Genomic DNA, 20,643 nt, shown 5'->3' on the forward strand with positions numbered 1-20,643 from the left:
AGATAACGCTTTTTTTTTTTTTACTATATATGCACTCCCTGCACAGTAGGTGGATATATGCATTAAGAATGCAAATCGTCAAAAACAGTGGAGAAAGTAGAGATTGATAGTAAAAAAGGACTTAAATATTGTTCTTAAGACATATATTAAACTACTGGACATCTGGAATGGCATGTGTGTGAGTAAATTTCATTTTTGGGTGAACTATCCCTTTAACCACATGTGTAGTTATTATTTATTATCTCGGCAACCTTTACAGGTAAAATTACCAGGGCATTTACTTTAAGATGCATATATAAGATGCTGTTGTATGAAAATGGAGTGAAAACACTAGGTATCAAGCCTTAAAAAGCTAGCAGCAATACTTAGTGACACATTACTTATGAATTGTTTAAATATAGATCTGAGTGTGTAAGCAGTTTGGCCCTTGTGGAGTATGCATCAACTTGTAAAAGTGGACTTATGTTAAGTACAATACAACTGTATTTGCCCTCCTCTGACAGAAAGCCAAACTGATAACTATTTGGCTTAGTTATAATGATAATGGCCTTACTGGACATTGTAGCCAGCCTGGTGATTGTCTCAAAAATTAATTACTGTAAGAAGGCATATTCCTGATAAAATAGTTACAATTTCATTTCAGACTGATTGGGTTTTTAATTGCCAGTTCTAAATGCAATTTTTGTGTCAAATACAACTAACCATTTTTTCCTCACACAAACACACCCCCTCCTTAAAAACATCACATCCACAGCATCTGCTTGACAGGCATCAATTGTTGGCATAGAAACTGTAATTGCAGGCATTGGATTGCAATTTCTTTGTAAGGTTTGGTAAGGAGGGAGCATAACAATGAGGAAATGAAATGGCAAGCGGAGGGATTGCTATTGCTGTTTTAATATGGCTGAGCCATTCCCGCTGGGATGTTGAAAATAAAATGTCAAATGGACTTTGCTTTTCCATTTGAAATTTGGCAGACGTTGTATATTATGTGTGCACAAAAAGAAAATGCAATTGCAAATACAATGTCACCTAGATTAGAATATGATACAGAGTAGGAAACTGAAATTAGGATTGCCAGCCTCCGATGCACACACACGCTCACAAATGTTCATTACTGTGCTGCCTGTCCTTCCTTACACATAAATCTGCTTGAGACTGAGTTTATTGATTGAATGTCCTTTTTGCTATCATCTTCACCACATGATCAGAATACAGGCACATTTAAAATCTACTTGGCTTGGAACAAGCGCACACTGCTTATAACTATAAATGGATACACACTGATAGTAGTGGAATTATTGTAATATAAAAACAGTGAGATTGCTTGAACCCCTTGGGATATATTGTATGACCCAGCATTTCAGTTACGACAAAGGACAAAACATAAGGTTTGCTAACAAACACTTTTTACTGAAATGGAAAAGTCTATCTTTTTCCACACAAAAACAAAAAGTCCCACATCAACTACTGTATATATTCAAAAAAAAAAAAAACATTTTGATTGCTCTCCATTCAGCCCTCCGAGCTGGGAGAGACTGCAGTCCACCATCAGCTTTCTCCAATTCCCCACAGTCCTGAAATGTAATTATTTTCAATTACAGGGCCTGCTGCAGGCTTTCTTGCAGGCACGATTTAGGAACCCACACAAAATGCTTGTAAGCCATATTGTAACTCTATTTGACCAATTCATCTTTTTAATGATTACAAAGCATACCTTTATCCAAATGTTTAATAATGTTTAGTGGAATATTTTCCATTCGTTTTCTGACACATTTTAAGAAAGCATTTTGTTGCAAGAACGTTTTTTCTTGAATTATATAACATGTTGATTGCAAATGAGTTCATATGAAAATATTTAACAATTAATGATGGATATAGAGCATTGTGCACTGTACTTATTAGACTCTGTTGTGTTTAAGTATATATTGGGGTTAAAAATGAATACACAGAACAAGGTGTTTTATGTCTTTTGAGTACATAAGAACTCCGTAACAAAGGCAGTTAATAGGGTAACACTTTATAACAATCTTTATTAAAATATATCATACTTTCATAAATATGTGAATGTACATGAACTAGTGATCTGATAAACATCAAATAATATTTGCTAACGTATTAATAAAGGTTATTATAAAATGTGCTACCCATAATAGAATATAATTTAAATTAAGCCTAGCCTATTCTAGAATCAAACTATTCACTAATCATTTATAAAATAATGATTTGCTGACAATACAGATATTTTGTTACTTTTTAATTCTACAGTATTTGTACTGACAAATATATCAGGCACAATCCCCATTTAGGATTTGAGGTGTTTGGTTTTATATTAGTAAAAAGAAAGAAGGTAATAACAATTGCTGTAAAGCTTTCTTTGCAGCTAGGACCAAAGTATCCTATAGTTAGCCTTTAAATAAATCAGTGTGTCCAAGTTTTTTGGCAGAAGTCGACATTGCTCTGGTGCGAGGGTCTTGCTAACCAGGTTGAATATTTTATCCACTGCTGTGGTTGTTGCTGGTACAGTAAACACTTTCTTGGCCACTTGTGAAAGCAAAGGGAAATCTATGGACTTGCGTTTCCAGTATTGTAATGGATCCTCATCTGTTGGTTCTTCATGGAGATATGCAGACAGCTCCTGCTCCACAGTCTTGGCATGAGTAGATGGCCTCTGCTTAATGAATGAGAAAAGCTTGCAACGTTTGGATGGAGATGACTGAGCCTCTGAGTGATGTTCTAGTGGACTCAATGGCCGGATATGCTTTCCAACCTCTTCCAGCAACACCTGTTTGTGCCAGTCACTGTCACTGCTCCAGGAGAGCTTAAACTGTGGGTCCAGGGTTGTGGCTGTTACATATAGAGGGTCCTCAAGAATGCCAGTGAGTCTGTGGTCCAGAGCTTGAGACAATCCCATCACAATCCCTGAGCAATGGTGAGTTATGACCTCTGCCAGATGCTTGCGAAGACCTAATATGCAAGGCAGGGCTAGGCTGATGGACACGTGCTTGTCTCCCTGGACCATGTCTGAGGCCTCTTCAAAAGGCTCCAAAAGCTCAACCAGCTCCCGCAGTACAGCTTTTTCTAAGTTACCGAGGACTAAGTCATTTCGGTCCACAATGTCTTCAAGGAAATACATTGACTCTATCATCTGACGCAAAATTTTTAACTGCACATTCCAGTTCTTGTCTGAAGATTCTTGCTCATTTGTAGAGGCGCTACTAAAGCCAAACACATGGACAAGTTTTTCAGGAGCCACTGTAGCAATTATATAGTTGTACAGATGGGCTGCTTTGCTTAAAGGAACTGATATCTGAGGGGAAGCACAAACTCCTTCCTTAACACATTGATCTAGTAATTGAGCAAAGCAGTCAATCCTACTTTGACCAAGACACTGATCTAAAGACTTGTGATTCTCATTGCCCCCAATAGCCTTATCTCCTCCTGCAACTGTCTCTTCGCTACCATCGCTACCATCTTCTTCCTCACCATTCCCAATGAGATGGAACCCAGGAAGTTGAAAGGCAGATCTGTCTGCACAAGGCAATGGGTCAGCAACAACTCTGAACACCTTCCCAGAAATGTCATGGGATTCTGAGATCTCATCAAACTCTGTGAGCATTTGCTGGGGGTTTCGGTGGTCCGGAAGAGGTAAACATGCCAAAAGAGCGGATCTAATATGCCAATCTGCATTTATAAAATGGCAAGTCACTCCAAGATACCCAGCACTAACAGTGCTGCTTCTCCACATGTCAAGGGCCATACTGCAGGACTCTGCCCCTTTTAGAGCCTGCTTGGCGGCTAGCTGCACTTGAGAGACATAGGCTGGCAGAAGCTGCTGTTGGACATAATGGCATGGTACTGGAATGTATCGGGGCTCCAGGAGCTGAAGCAACTCACAGAAGCCCTCATATTCCACAATCTGCGCTGGCTGCAGGTCTCGGATGATCATCTTGGCAATGGCCTCAGAGATGAGCAACTGGCGAGGGTCACTATAGTCAAATTTGCTCATCCCAGCACCATTTTGAGAGATCACTCGGCCACCTGCAGGGCCAGCACATGTCTGCATTGCCTCCTTTTTTACATCTTTCTTCCTCACAAACTCATCATACATGGCCTGATGTTTGCGCTGTGAATGTGAAACACACTGATTATTCAGTAGAAATACATATAGAAACATATATAGACTTTCAATACCATAAGAATACAAAGAGCATTGAATATAAACTAAATGTTCATGTTGATTATAATACAGATAAAATATTTACCTATAAAGAATATATTATCACACAAAGAAAATAATATGGCTGATTATTTATCACATTTCCACGTCATATTCTTAAATTGGATCAAAAGCCCATTTTACGTTTTGATTGGCTTTCATTCAGACCAACAAATTAACCCTTACCTTTAGATGAGTAACAAAGTTAGAAGTAACAGTCCGTTTAGCCTGAATCCTGGTGCCACAAGCTTTGCAGTTTGATTCAATCTTGCCATTCTCCCCCTCACAGACGATATTGAAGTAATCCAGAATAGAGACCCTAGATTTTGACGCCATCGGTGATTTTCAAATCTCCCACGTCAGATGCAATAATACGTGAGAATAACACACTAAAATGAAAACGATTAGATGTCCCCTTTGTTTCCCAAAATATCAGTCTTGCTTGTGCGATTCTAATAGCACTATCTCTGTATGGCGATAACAGGGTCGTTATCTAACGTGATTTTGGTTGCATCGTCCCGTCATCATGTCAAAATACATTCTTCGCTAGAAGCACTAACACACACACACAAACGTCCGTCAAACCTGTGTAAACCCACAAACGATACGTTGGTCCCAGTATGAGCTCCGACTGTAAACATAACCCTATCCGCTAGGAGCTCTATTTCAATGAACACCAGGAAGTAGGCAGCGAACGGGGAATTTATTTATTTACGCTTCTTGCCTGTTTGTGTGTTTTGTTATTATTTACGAACAGGCAATACACGTAGGCTAATCTAATAGCATAATAAAGGAAAGCGCTAGTATTTCCTTTTACAAAAGAGTAGTAACGTATAATTTAAGCAATGATGTGTGCTATTTCATGTTAAGAAGAATACTGATAAACTGTAATGTTTGTGGCTCAAACAGGCGAGAACGCGCCCCACGCTTATTGCTCGTGCACATATTTCTCAAGTTTTTCTTTTCATGTTTTAGTATTCTTTGTCAACAATAGTTTTTTGTAGGTAGACGAAAATCACATTGTTTAAATTTAAACAAAGCATGGCTCAGAGTGTTGTAGTGTGGCTTACAAAAATAAAATAATAATAATAATTATGGAAAAGCAAGTTGACCGCATTTTCAATAACTTGGCAGGTGTGACCCATTAAGACATAAGACTAAGACATATTGCCTCCTATATTTTGAGATTACTCACTGACATGCTTCACAACTGCAAATATGACTGGAGGGGTATTTATATTAAAGGGATAGTTCACCCTAAAATGAAAATTCTCTCATCATTTACTCACCCTCATGCCATCCCAGATGTGTATGAATTTCTTCTTCTGCTGAACAAAAGCAAATATTTTTAGAAGAATATTTCAGTTCTGTAGGTCCATATGATGCAAGTGAATGGTGGCCAGAACTTAGAAGCTCCAAAAATCACATGAAGGCAGCATAAAAGTAATCCATGCAACTTCACTTTCAGATGTAAAAGTTGAAATGTATAGTAAAAAAAAATATATATATATATCTCACCCACACCTATCATATCACTTCTGAAAATATGGATATAAACACTGGAGTCATGTAGATTACTTTTACGGTTTCTTTGTGCTTTTTTGAGCTTCAAAGTTCTGTTCACCATTCACTAGCATTGAAAGGACCTACAGACCTGAGATATTTGTCTAAAAATCTTTGTTGTGTTCTGCTTGAGAAAGTCGTTCACATCTGGGATGGCATGAGGGTGAGTAAATTATGAGATTTGTTTTTATTTTTGGGAGAACTATCCCTTTAAAGGTTTAGATTATTCTCAGAGCAGTTTCTCAAAAAATACTGTACGAAAACAAATAACATTTATGTTTTAAATTTTTTCTTTTTTTTTTGTAGGGTTAGTCTAATGTCAACTGCATTCATGCTCAGATTTCACAATAGCAAATAGTCAAAATGACAACATGACTCATCAATCAACAATATTTTATAAGGAAAACAACATTATCTTTTTATACAAGTTAACAGTGATTTGATCGTTGTTTGGCATATGCCAAACACATTATTCAATTTGCATTTATAACAGATACATTTATTCCAGTGACAAGGAATACAGGCCCATTTTATGGTACATATAAATAAAGATTTAATAGAAGAAATAAATGAATTAATGAATAAGGTCACTATTTTTCTTTTACTATGTCCGGTTGAGTGTTCTCTGTCTTCTGTTGTTTCTCCTTCATCTGGGCCTGCATTTCTTTCCTTGTAGCCACTATTGCACTCTGCAGGGATCCAATCTCTGCTGAGAGAGAAATGACTGTGGGAAAAGGAGTGACACATAGTTAAATTGGTGATAAAGTGTTTCCACTGTTAAATTAATCCATAATGCAAACACATTCTGGGTTCTTACAGGTTTTTGTTTAATTCGCTTTATAACTATTTTCACAAGTGGTAAAGTCTTGGTACTAATATCACAACAGATCATCAAAAATGCATTTTTTTTTTTTTTTTTCAAACATTGCAGCATATTTTTATTGTATCAACATCTTAATTTCATTTTCAAAACAGGTTAAAAAACATAATGAATCTTACAATTTTGCCAATTTCATAAATGTAACCACTATTGTTTAAAGTACTGCATGTACCATATATAGTCAAAGTGTGTGTGAGTTTTGCAATTTGTCAACATGGAGCTGTTGAAAAATTGCTGTTAATATTACAGATATTATTAATTTACAGCAATGTCAATTTGGTAGGCCTATTTTCTAATGTGACTTTGCAGTACTTTAACATTTTGTTTATTCAACAACATTTAGGTCAATTTTGAAACCTGTATCTTACATTATTTGCTACTGAATTAACTGATTTCAAAAATAACTAAATTGAAAGAAGATTTTGGTGATTAAACCAAATGTTCTCATTACATGTCACAATAACTTTATGTTAAGAAACAACAATTACGTGAAAAGAAACGTGTATAATCCTAACGAAAGCATGATAGCAGTTTTTGAATGAATAACTATAGCTTTGTTACAAGTTTGATCAATTTGGTGTTTTGTACTAAGAATTTTGAAAATTAACCACTTCCATGTGAAAATACAAAAGTACCAATGCGATTTTTATATATATACACACACACACACACACACACACACACACACACACACACACACACACACACACACACACACACACACACACAAACACAAACACAAACACACACACACACACACACACACAACACACACACACACACACAGGCATAAGAAAAAACAAATACATTTCATTGATTCTTAAGATAAGGGACATGTCTTGCATACAAAAGTCACCTTTATTTTAAAAATCAAGAAATTCATAACAAAAAAAATACTGGAAAAGCTAAACCTAAAGGAAATGTGTATACTCGACATTTTTTTTACTTATATTTAAAAACATTCAAATGTTTTTTTTAAATGCATACTCTACTTGGAAGCACTTGCAAATTAACCTGTCCTCAGTAAGTGGTCACAATGTTAAACGGCTAAACAAAGAGTTTCAACCAATTCATACATGTACACATAAAATGAAAGGTAGGGATCTGTAAGATATCAAACAATATTTTCCATAAAAAAACTGCCTATCAAAGTTGTGTCCTCACTTTGCGTCAACTACGTAAGATTTTTTTTAATCCTGAATAAATCCCCTTTCCCACTTCCTGCTCATGGTGGATGCAACAGTAGGACACATGGTCTGGTACATTTGACATTTTTCATATTTTAAACAAACAATGTATAAGTCTCTGCGGTCACAGCTTCAACTTGTCACCTACGTCATTCTCATTATTATAATTTCTGTTAAAATTGTGGAATACATTTTGGCATTTCGTTTATAGAGGCATCTTCAACTGGGGGGAAAATGGCTACAGTGTACAACACATGGTTAAGATGGAAAAATATATATATATATATATTTTTTTAACTCTGTCAGAATTATCAGAATATTATTAAAACTGAAAAAAAAGGAAAAATAATTGAATGTATTTTATCCCTTAACTCCTTTACTGAACAATATTATGAGATAATTAAAGACTTTACACTTGTTGGATGAATCAAATTAAAATAGCATGCTTTTTGGTGTGTCAGACAGAGTTGACAAATGACAGTAAGAAGCAAGTTAAAGAGTAGTAGTTAAAGGAAAGTAGTTAAAAAAAAAAAAAAAACATGTTCGCTTACATCGTTTGTTAGAGGAGACCTTTGTCTACAAATGAATCCATTTCAAATTAATTTAGTATTAAAAAATAAAAAGTCTTTATCTCAAGAACTAGTAATTTACATTTAGTCAATAAGCAGATGCTTTTATCCAAATTTAACTTAAACAGAACAGATTCAGATTGAACACTCCAAATATAAGCCACACATTCAATGCACATCACAACAGTATGATTTGCTTGTATACAAAAGGATTTATGTTTAACAATATGCCACTTATAGTATAGCAGAAGAAAGCAATATTTACCCTCTTTAAAGGCAGTTTGAGCTTGTTTAAGATTCTGTGGTACAAGGATGCCAAACCATTTTAATGGATCTCTGTGCTCTGGAGTGGATGACTCTGCCTTTATTTTTATTTGATTGTCTGTCTCCTGTGGTTCGATAGAGGGATCTTCATCTTTACTCTCTTTTTGTTTGACATTTGTTCGCCTCCTAAGACCTGAAACTTAAAAAAAAATAAAAAATAATTACCAAAAAATAAATATATATATATGTTTTTTGTTTGTTGTTTTTTTTAACAGTGCAGTATTATCAGACCACAATGTAAACAACAGTCAGCACAAAGGAGCAGATTCCAACTTCATTAATTACAGGAAGTCAGTCATACCTTCCTCTTTCGCTCCAATGTCTTCTATGGGGTTATTTTTCAGCTCTTCTGTTTTATTTTCACTTCTCTCACATTTAAACTCAGCTTTCCCACTCTCCAACAAGCTGATATTAAGGCAAAACATGGATCTGAATAAATAACCAATACTTAAAAACAAGAAAATGACATTTATTTGCATATGATGACATACAAACCTGACATTAACATGAACAAGCGGTTCCATCACACTAGCGTACTGGAGAGCGGATACTTGCTTATTTCCCATCGAGTAACGTGCCTTGGCAATAGAAAACCATCCCTATTGAACAGAATTCAACACTGTTTTAATCTTCAAATGTTATATGTTAGTCGAAACGACAAATAGGCTTTCGTTCCCAATATTAATCACAACACAACCTTGTCAAATGTAATTATGTGTTTCACCTCTTCTATAAGGGAATTCAGTTTATCTCGTTTCTCCTCCAAAGCCTCGAGCTGGTCCATGAAAAGCAACAACTGCTCATCCAAACGAAGTTTTTCATCAACCCGCATTTCTGCTGTTTTGTCTGACTATACACGATTGAACAGCGCTGAAAGAAAATTAATGACTTTTGAAATGCACTTTTATTTTAACAGAGATTGTTTTGCTAGAATGCTTTCAAATCAGTCGTCGGATCCTTACCGGTCATGTGACAACCAGAATTTGACAAAAAGGTCACATGACATAGGAAGTCCAATGTTTTGTTACGTAGAAATCAGAGCCCTTCTACAAAAAATATAAAAACAACAAAAAATAGCATAACGCGGCGGTCCCATAAACATTCAATGAGCGGCACACTAGCGAGGAGGCAAGAGGCCGTTTTTTCAATGTATGTCAATGGACACACCTTCAGTGTGCTGAATAACTGGTTTTATGAGGAAACCTCATTTAATTAATTGACAGATAACATTCAACAGGTTGTACACTAAACAATGATTTTGGGACAAAAAATATTTGGAGTTTACTCCGATAAAATTGCTGTTTTATAAGAGAAAACACTGACAATTTTGCGACAGGTGTCAGTTTACGGCTCTCCCCATTCATATGTATGGTATACGCAAACGGCGATTTAATGTCGTAACACACAAGTTGAACGTTACACTCCTAAATAGAGCCGCGAAGGATTTTCTTTCAAGAAATATTCCGGGTTCAGTACAAGTTGAGCTCAATCGACAGTATTTGTATATTTGTATAGCATAATGTTGGTTACCACGAAAGTTAATTCCGACAAGGTTCCTCCTTTTCTTAAAAAAAAAAAAGATTGCAGTGAAGCAATGGAAGTGAATGGGGCCAATTTTTGAAGGGATTAAACACAGAAATGCGAAGCTCACACTGTTCACACTTTACACACGTCTTGGGTCTATACTTTTGAAACTGAGTATTTTAACGTTAAGAAATTGGGCCCATTCACTTCCATTGTAAGTGCTTCACTAGAACCTCGATTTTTGCTTTTATGAAGAAGAAGAAGAAGAAGAAAGGGATAACAAATGATGAGCAAGTCTAAATAAATGTTTTGGGCAATCAACATAATGTCACAAATGCTGTCGACTGAGCTAAACTTGTATTGAGCATGAAATATATATTTATATTCAAAATATCAGCAACAGGTAGCTGGTTGCAGTTGACTTAACGGCCAAAGGTGTCATTAATAGGGTTTCTGAATCTTACGCACTGGCCTTTAAGTAAACAAAATGATCTCTGTTAAATTGCAGAATATCTTTGTTAAATCAGTTTTTTGATGACTAAATCATTATGCAAGCACACATTTAACGTTCGAATTGTGTTGTTAAAAATAATTTATTGTGTGACAAAGGTTGTGCTTAATGAACTCCAAATGCCTCTCTAATGCAAATAAAAGGTGTTTTTAGTGTTCTAATGTGCCATTTTCAAGAAAGGGATATTTCTAACAGATACAGCATTATCCGATTATTTTTTAATCATCAAAACAAAATATATGGGGAAAAAAAAAACCACACTTCCCATACCGGGAGTCGAACCCGGGCCGCCTGGGTGAAAACCAGGAATCCTAACCGCTAGACCATATGGGAGCTATGCGTTTCAATTAAAGTACATGGTTTTTAAAAAGGTATGGAATTATTGCATGTAATTAAAAAATATATATTTTTTGTCGTTATTCACATTTGTAGTAATGTATCCATCGCTCTAATGTACGATTACTCCTTAAGCACAATGTTGAACATTCACTTTATTTTACTTTCTCTAGATACCCTGAAAATGATAATAAAACGTATTACTAGCATGCACATTGCATGATAACTAGATAACTGAATAAAAGTAAAGTTAAGAACAGGCAATGCAAGTTAGTACGCATCATCAAAATACAGAAAATCCGACTATATAAAACAAATCGTATGGTGACACAGTATTTATGCCCAATTCCACATCATGACAACAACGCCTCTAGTAGCTCGCCGTGATCGTATAGTGGTTAGTACTCTGCGTTGTGGCCGCAGCAACCCCGGTTCGAATCCGGGTCACGGCAGGGATAAATCCCTATCACGGCAAAGAGGCAAATTTTTATTTTTGCATTGTTAGCTTGGATGTTTTAGATGATACAGTACATAAACTCAACAAAATGTTTTGTCTATTTCACCCACGGAGCTCTATAATATCGCTTTCACCCAAGTATCCCTGTTAAATGGCAGCATCCCGCACATTTCTTCCCTGAAGTTCATAATGAAAACTATTCAAGTCCTGGCGCGCGACCTTATATGACGCGCTCGCGCAGTGACGCCATCCTCTTTAATGTGGATAATTTCTTATATGCCCAATTACCCCCTGTGGAGGAGGCGGTAGCGGCACACCTCTGCCCAGCGAGTAACATGTACATCCTTCCAAACCGTGTCGACAAATGTCCACACTGGCGGGAAAAGCTTACTCAGCAGCAGAACAAGCTGGATCAGCACTCCACACAATGGCGGCGCTCCAGGGCAGAAATGAGTGATAAAGATAAAGCCACTCTTATAGATGCTCTTGTGTCTCCAGCCGGCCTTTTTGGCGGCTCTATGAATAAGTTTGCTGAGCGTTATGTCGCGATTCAGCAGCAGTCACAGGCTATGAGACACTTTATGCCCACATGGAGTATATCACAGCCGGTTCGCCCTCGCTCTGTTTCGAGTCAGCGCGCGACTAAAAGCCTCACAGGCACCTGCGTATCATTACGCGCAGCAAAGCGCTCCTGACGGGCAATAGCAGTTGAAGCGGGAAGCAGAGCCCACGATTCCCTCCGGGTCTGCTTCAAAAAAGGCTCGATTGGAGAGACACAAAACACTGTTCCCCATCTCCCCACTTTTGTTGGTCGGGAAAGGGATATTGTTTTTCAAAATGTTGTTTCTGTGTCTTGCACTCAAATAAATGCAAAAATAAAAATGCAATAAGTGCAAAAAAGAATACAGCATTCGTTGCAAACGCACGAGATGCTCACACTTTCTCAATAAACAGCCCCCTTTTCCTCTTCAAAGCACACACATTATGCGCAACTGCTTCCCTAGAGTGAGCGTCGCATCATATCATACAGTGAGCAAACCAAACTGCCCTCTGTCCCACTATGCGGATGCGTGGCGATCCCTAACGGGTATTTCAGAATGGGTGCAAAAACGATCGAACAAGGATATACGATCCTTATTTGCACACCGGCCACCCCGTTTCAACGGCGTTCTGTCTTCCACGGTTTCGTCCGATGAAGCGCCAGTGTTACGAGCCGAAATACACCTCTCATTGTGAAAAATGTGATCGAGATTGTGCCAAATTGTCAAAACTGTATTGAGGATTTGGGAAATATCTGGCAAAGCAGAAATCTATCTATTTGCCTCAGTGGAGAATACTCACTGTCCCCTCTGGTACTCGAAGTCCCAAGTTGTCAGGCGAAAAGAGGTGACCACGGATGCTTCCAACACAGGTTGGGGGGCGGTGTGCAATGGACACCCAACTTTTGGCACCTGGACAGGTGTGAGGAGGGCGTGGCACATCAACCGCTTAGAGCTATTGGCTGTAATTCTAGCCTTAAAGGCTTTCAGTCTGAAATAGTGAGCTGTCATGTCCTGGTTTGCTCAGTCAACATGACAGTTGTGGTATATACAAACAGCCAAGGCGGAATTCATTCACTGCCACTGTTGAGAATGACGCGTCACCCCCTCCTATGGAGCGAGCATCATCTCTCCCTGAGAGTGACATATGTCCCAGGCTGCCTGAATTACTGTGCACGTCTACTGTTACGCTAAGGGGCGATACCGGGCAAATGGAGACTTCATCCTCAAACTATACTGAGGATTTGGGAAATATTCAGCAAAGCAGAAATCAATCTATTTGCCTTAGTGGAGAATTCCCACTATCCCCTCTGTTCTTCGAAGTCCCAAGCCCCGCTGGGAAGAGATGCAATGGCACACAAATGGCCGGTGAAAAACAAATATGCGTTTCCTCCAGTATACCTGATCCACTCTGCCATATGCAAAGTCTGAGAGGACAAGGAAAGTTCTATTAGTTGCACCAAAATGGCCAACCAGCCATGGTTTCTGGAAACGATGGAGATGCTGTACAGCTCACCACAGGAAATACCACTGAGGAGGGATCTCCTCTCTCAGGCACACAATTTGGCATCCCCAGCCCCAGCTGTGGAACCTGCATGTGTGGCTCCTGAATGGAGCATACTAAATGCACCAGAACTGAGGTGTTCAGTCATAAACACCATTTTACAAGCCAGAGCACCGTCCACTAGACGCCTCTATGCGCTAAAATGGAAGGTGTTCGCTGATTGGTGTCTCTCACACAGCAAGGACCTGGTAAACTGCCCCATACATGAAATTGTAATATTTCTTCATGAGCGATTAGACGCAGGATTCACCCCGTCAAAGCTCAAAGTGTATGTGGCAACTAGATCTGCGTATCACGCACATGAAACCGGCGCCTCTATAGGCAAGTATGATTTAATCATAAAGTTCCTTAAAGGATCAAGATGATTAAACCCATCTCGGCAGGCTACAGTCCCGACTTGGGATTTAACTTTAGTCCTAAATGCTCACATAGGGCCCCCCCTTCGAGCCTTTGGACTCTGTTGATTTGCGTATGCTCTCTATTAAGACCACACTACTGCTGGCTCTGGACTCAGAAAAACGGGTCGTTGACCTACATGCATTATCAGTCGACAATTCATGTCTGGAGTTTGGCCTGGTCTTTTAAGAGCCACTGTCAAACCCAGGAAAGGCTATTTACCCAAGGTCTTGACCACACCCTTCAAAGCGCAGGTGGTTCATCTTCAGGCCTTCTCCCCTCCTCCATTTAATTCAGATGAGGAAAAATCATTGCATTTGTTATGCCCTGTGCGGGCGCTACATACATACGTTGAGCATACTTGCCAGTGCAGACTGTCTGATCAGACCTTTGTATGCTATGGAGGATGTGCAAAAGGGATGTCCTTCTCCAAGCAAAGACTTTCTTACCCTGGCTTATGAATCGCAGGTTCAGACTTGTCCAATTGGTGTTAAGCACACTCAAATAGAGGCATGGCCTCCTTATGGGCATGGACGAATGGTGTGTCCTTACAAGACACATGTTTTGCAGCAGGATGGTCCTCGTAAAACACGTTCGCAAGGTTTTACAACCTAGAAGTAACATCTCTTCTTTCACAAGTCCTTGCTATTCATTGGCCATATACATATATATATACATATATATATATACTTATGCCCCCTTTTAAGTACGGGCTCCACATCATTGACACAACCGCCTGCATTCAGGCTGTTATAATGCCATAAATCACAAACACTTCATTATAAATATACTCCCTTCCCGGCCGGGTTCATAAGGAGTAATTCATACTATATGGCTATAGCTCATATATTCATTATGAGTGCTCTCCTCCTGGCCATCATGAGGATCACCCACTGCGGCATACACATGTCGGTCGCCATCCCATAAGACTGCGCCGCCATGTTTCCTCTCTAGGAAGTTATGTCGTGTAGTGCGGCGTGATGGGATTCTGTTCCCCATATGCGTTAGTAACGCAATGTCAAGTGGACTGAAGTCGTAAGGGAACGTCTCGGTTACGTACGTAACCTCGGTTCCCTGAGACGCAGGGAACGAGACATTGCGAACGCTAGCCGCACCACAAGACTCAGAGTTCTTGAGGCACGAGCAATGCGCTCCTTGTTCTCAGTCAGAAATTCTGAGGAAATGGTGTCTGTGCACCTGTTTTATAGCGGTCAGTTCGCACCGAAACGAGCGGTTAGTTTCGCGCCAAAATAGGCTGGCTCAAACACCATAGCCAATATTAGAATATTGCCGTTATTGTAGAGAGGTTTCAAATAGGTCGTGTATGAAGGCACTCCCCATATGCATTAGTAACGCAATGTCTCGTTCCCTTCGACTCAGGGAACCAAGGTTACGTACATAACCGAGACGTTCTGTGGCTCTTATTTGATATGAAATTGTGTTGTACCTCCAGTGTCATTTCAAACAAATGTAGTAGGACTGATTCGCTCAAATCAGTAAATCAAAACGTTGTGGAATTGCACAAAGGCTTCATTATAGCAAATGGTTAGATATACATGAATTATATTAATTATAAAATACGTAACTTTTTAATATCACCATAGAGTGACAAAAGTGTATCAGTGTTGTTATATAAACATTTTAATTTATGACCCAACATATGTTCTATGAAACAAAAGTTATGAAGATGTCATATAAAAGTATTTTCAAATATCCTAATATTGGGAGACAGAATATAAAACCCATGTTGTTCGTTCATTCAATCATTCGTTCATAGTGCTTGTATGCAATAGAAAATTCTCGAAATACCGAGAGCAGTTAATGTGCTATCATTCTCCCGGTTTCGGCCATAACAGCTCATCATCATGAGTGAATATTTTACATGAATAATAATAGTTTCTTTCACTGATAATGTTTGCTTTATGCATGCCCTCTGTATCTGCTTGATTTATTACGCTCATTTTAGGAATTTAGTCATTTTAATTTATGCCCTCAACAATAATAATCAGCTGATGAACTGATGAAAACTGTATATATGAGATAGTTGCAGTGCTTTCACTTGTATTCAATATTGAATCGTATTCTTTTCTTTGAAATTCATTTAGCTCCAAAAATGTGTGCTCTGTTATATAGTCGGCCTTTAAATTACTTTTTAATTGACGTGCACACAGAAACCAAATATTCCGTTAAAGGGGAAAATAACGCATATTGCATGAGGCATACAGGCAGGACCGTAGCAAGGTAATCTGGGCCCCTTTCCTATTAAAAAATACAGTTTACAATTTGTTGGTCCCCCTGGACCTTTGGGCACCTAAAATCGTTACCACCTTTCACCCCACTAGCTACTTATAGACCTGCATACAGGCTTTAAATGTTAATACTGTACTGACGTAGCGGTGCACCAAACACAAAAACACAAATATACATGCTTTTCAGTTGCCATTTGTTTAAGAAAATTTTCACGTCAGTTTCAGCCTTTATAAATCCCGTTTTGTTCCTCACTTTTAACACAGGATAAAATCCATGATACTATGTCCACCTGAGAGGGTGGTATGTAAAAAAAAAAAACAAGTACTATGATCAAATGGTTATGATCAAACTATTCATTATCTCTCAAACAATGATAACAGACCAGCACCGACGACCACATCTCCTATCTTGTATGTTTATGAAAGATGAACGAGCCAATGAGACTATGTTATGGGGCGTGTAGCTCCACCTCATTCTGCAGGCTGCAGCCAGGTCCTTCTCATTCCACCTGCATACACATTTCACAATCACATGTGACGATTTACATGTTCTGAGACGACCGTCCAACTGTAAGCTGTACATTTGTCATGAGGGGTTGGTGCACATGCAGAGCGTAATAATGATTGGGTAGCGTTAATCACATAGGCTCTGAAAGTGAAATCTAAAAGAAGCTAGGCCAGAAAAACAGGAAAAAACTGAGCTACTGTAGGAGAGAAAATATATATTTTAATAATATTTTGTAATTGTATAATGCTATTGATGGAGGAAAATAAGTAATGTTTATGGCAAATATTCATTACAGAAATGTAAATGTGATTGCTTTAATATTAAATCATTAAAATACTTCCCCAGCTGAGTTGCTTCATATTTACCTATTTGTAGTGTATAAAGCAACTATCAATCTGGGCATCTACTTTTTTCCAGGTATTTCAGAGATGTAGTGATCATGCAAAAAAATAATGTGGGAAGACTGGATAAAACCATCAGACATGTTAAAAATGTTCACAGTCTCATTTATCAGCCACCAATATACCCCGATTAATTATTGCAATATTGTACATCACAATCAGGGTTGTGCGAAATTCAAAATGAGCTCTCTTTCAATTCATGAGTTGGAATTTGAATTTAATTGGCCAAGCACCACAAGAATTTAATTTATGAAATTTTTTTCCAATTTGAATTGGAATTAAATTTTAAGTTGAATTTACTGAACTGCAATTCAAAGAAATTGAACACACAGTCACACTACATAATTTCATTAGTCCGAGACACATTTTGTGAAAAATAATAACGTTATCATTTTTTACCAAGTATGCTCAAGGCCGCATTAAGGTGATCCTGGGCCCCAGGGCTTATCGTTTTACCTTACAGCTAGAGTGCAAAGGTTTATGTGAAATGCCCTTGTCACAATGGAAAACAAAGGTGCGCTATTCCTTTGCATCATTATCATATAACGACCGAGATATTTACAGATATTTACTGATTCCAACCCCTACAAAACATATTAAAAATCTAGTCACAATGCAAGAGCATCATGCATAATAATAAAAGGCAGGAAAAATATAAATTAAGGAATGTGTCTCATGGAAGAACTTGCACAACAAAAATGCAAATGACAGATGGTGAACAACTGCTTGGAAACTGTGTTAAAGCTTTCCCTGAAACTTTTGCGTACAGTCCCCAAACAGTGTGTACAACTATGCAAACAGAATTTGGGAAAGACCGCTCAGCACACGATAGTTACTGCACAAGTTTCAGAATGCCTCCGGAATATTCTGGGATGGATCCAGTATCAGAGATGAACTTCAGGAATTAATTTCAGGGGCATTTTTCTTAACATAAAGCATTTTCTGTCATTCTTTAATTTGTGTATAATTTTAGAATCTATAAGAAATTTAGAAAACAAGTGTTTTAAAATGTCAATTCTATTATTTGGAATTAATAATCACATTTACAATCAAGGCAAATACTTCATAATTACAATTTTTGTCACAATCATGCAGCCCTAATTTACATACGTGTTCTTTTAACAGACCAGATAAACCAATCCAAACCGACTTGCAAATAAGAGATGGAATGAGCTTAAAATATTAGTAACATGGTTCTATTTTTCCTCAGTGTTAAATACAAAAAAAAAGTCTAACATTATTTTATAGCATACCCATTAAATAATACATAATTACCTTGTGCTTTTTGGATGTTTCAGAATTAAATAAACTCATGTTCCTTAAATCGTTACAAACACTACTCTGTAGTGCAGGGGTGGGGAACCTTTTTTCCATTAAAGGCCATTTGAGTATTTACGAAATAATTTGTGGGCCATATTATACTGTCTATTATATAATATTTTGTGTTGTTCAGTGGCAGGGCATGCATTTAAAGTCTAGGCCTTCAGTGTGATTCATACCATTAAGAAAACACAGTTTCACAATTAATTTGAAACACTTTGCCTTTGGGCATCAAACATATTTGTCGCAGCCAAATAGTAATACCAATTGACATTTAAAAAACACATCCACGCACGAAAGCCAGAACTTAAAATGAGCCTACAAGTTGTAATTCTGACTTCAAGATGCATTCCATTGCACTTTTCCTAGTAGGAAGTTGTAAAATACGACTTTCCGAGTTGAATGGAACGCAGCACTTTTCAAAACTTGATCCAACACTGAATGCTCAAGCAGCCTAATTTACACTTAGAAAACTCCTGATGTTGCTATAACAATGCAAAAAGCACTTACCAATTAGCTTGAAGTGAAAATCACCCCTCCTTTCATGATTAATAAATTAAGCAATCACACGGTCATGCAGAACATCTCAGGTATAAATCCATAAGGCTCTCTTTCTCAATGGCGATAGCAGCAGTAATGACAATCTCGCACTATTCGCTTTCAAATTACGTCACTTAAAGTATGATCGCGTCACTCAATGCCAGCTAGTAGGCCTCGACCGGGACATATCCTAAAGATCACACCCACCAAGAACAAATCAATCTGATTGGCTGATGAATCTGACAATCTGACTTTACTTGCTCATTCATTTGCACTTGTTGAGGGATTCTGTGGAAATCCTAAATGCCTGATGGGGTGAAGCTCAGACTCATGCACTGCTTCTGCTAACAAGCATGTGATTTGTGTAAGAGTTGTCACTCTTTGCTTGTGAGCATCAAGGAATACATTCTGACTGGATAAACATTTTGTTTTTCTCTATTTGTCTGTAGATTATTTAAGAGTGGAAAGCGATTAAAAATACACAGGCAAAAAGGTGATTCAATTCAAAACTTTTATTACAGACTCAAGGTCCAAATCTTACCCACAACAATACATTGAAAACACCATAACACACATACCTACATACCTACACTTAAAAACAAACAAAACAAAACAAAATAATAATAGAGAGTCATTGTTCTACCAAAAGACAGTTATACCAGTGCTTCCACATACGAGATTGGTAGCGTGTAGTACTTAGCCGTATGTTAGTTAAGCCCATTATTATTTCATTTTGTGACCCATTAAGCCGGCACATGAATTTAAACATTAGGTTTCTTAAAACAGCATGAAAGGTTCTCACTCTTGCAGCCACAAACATCTCACTTGCACTACACCATCTTGGTCTTGTGAGTAACATTCTCATTGCGTCGTTATATGCTACTTTCAATTTTAAAAGACTTGTCTTTCTATAATTTGACCACAAGTGAGCAGTATAGAACGGTGTGCAATATGCTTTAATAATAGAATATTGGCTTGTGCGTACATCATGCGACATTGCCTGTAGATATCTTCAGGGGCGTAGCACCAAATTTTGGGCCCTGGGTACAAACCATCTTGCTGGGCCCCCGTACCAAATATGTATATATAGAAAACTGACTTCTAAGGGGCCCCCCCTGCCTCGGGCCCTGGGTACTCGGTACCCTTTACCCCCCCAGTCCGACGCCCCTGGATATCTTCATCATCTGTCATTCTATCAGTGATAAAATGACCAAGGTATTTCACCTTATCACAGACACTAAGCTGATTGTTAGCCAATTGATAATGAAAGGATGAAAAATATGTATCTATTTGGCATGTTAGGCCAGCAGAGTAGACTTTGCAAGCCCTGAGAAATCACCACTGGTGTTATCATTTAAAATAATTTTTAAACATTATTTGAAAGGATTTTTTTTTTTGAAGGTTAATTGAATCAAGACCATTTTTTGCTTTTAAAATTATTTCTCAAATGGCCTCGTGGGCCGGGTAAAATGGTCTCGCAGGCCTTATACGGCCACGAGGCCGTTCCCCACCCCCACTGTAGTGTAGACACAATCATTTGTATAACAATAGTCTAA

General features: G+C 37.9%; 2 protein-coding genes and 2 non-coding genes across 4 annotated transcripts; 1 reads left to right on the plus strand and 3 right to left on the minus strand.

The window, feature by feature from the left end:
• Positions 1 to 1,403: 1,403 nt before the first annotated feature.
• On the minus strand, positions 1,404 to 4,817 carry LOC127619244 (zinc finger BED domain-containing protein 4-like). Its single transcript, XM_052092075.1, has 2 exons — positions 4,406 to 4,817; positions 1,404 to 4,126 (listed from the first exon to the last, which is right to left on the minus strand). The coding sequence occupies exons 1-2, from the start codon at positions 4,553 to 4,555 to the stop codon at positions 2,384 to 2,386; spliced, it is 1,893 nt and encodes a 630-aa protein (XP_051948035.1). The 5' UTR covers positions 4,556 to 4,817; the 3' UTR covers positions 1,404 to 2,383.
• Positions 4,818 to 6,164: 1,347 nt separating this feature from the next.
• Positions 6,165 to 9,714, minus strand: LOC127619197 (coiled-coil domain-containing protein 115-like). Its single transcript, XM_052092002.1, has 5 exons — positions 9,467 to 9,714; positions 9,238 to 9,341; positions 9,044 to 9,147; positions 8,684 to 8,881; positions 6,165 to 6,506 (listed from the first exon to the last, which is right to left on the minus strand). The coding sequence occupies exons 1-5, from the start codon at positions 9,572 to 9,574 to the stop codon at positions 6,373 to 6,375; spliced, it is 648 nt and encodes a 215-aa protein (XP_051947962.1). The 5' UTR covers positions 9,575 to 9,714; the 3' UTR covers positions 6,165 to 6,372.
• A 1,324-nt stretch (positions 9,715 to 11,038) lies between these two features.
• On the minus strand, positions 11,039 to 11,110 carry trnae-uuc (transfer RNA glutamic acid (anticodon UUC)). The gene has a single exon. It is a non-coding gene; the product is annotated as a tRNA-Glu (tRNA).
• A 383-nt stretch (positions 11,111 to 11,493) lies between these two features.
• trnah-gug (transfer RNA histidin (anticodon GUG)) lies at positions 11,494 to 11,565 on the plus strand. The gene has a single exon. It is a non-coding gene; the product is annotated as a tRNA-His (tRNA).
• The last annotated feature ends 9,078 nt before the right edge of the window (positions 11,566 to 20,643 follow it).

This window comes from Xyrauchen texanus, chromosome 25 (assembly GCF_025860055.1).
Source record: "Xyrauchen texanus isolate HMW12.3.18 chromosome 25, RBS_HiC_50CHRs, whole genome shotgun sequence".
NCBI lineage: Eukaryota > Metazoa > Chordata > Actinopteri > Cypriniformes > Catostomidae > Xyrauchen > Xyrauchen texanus.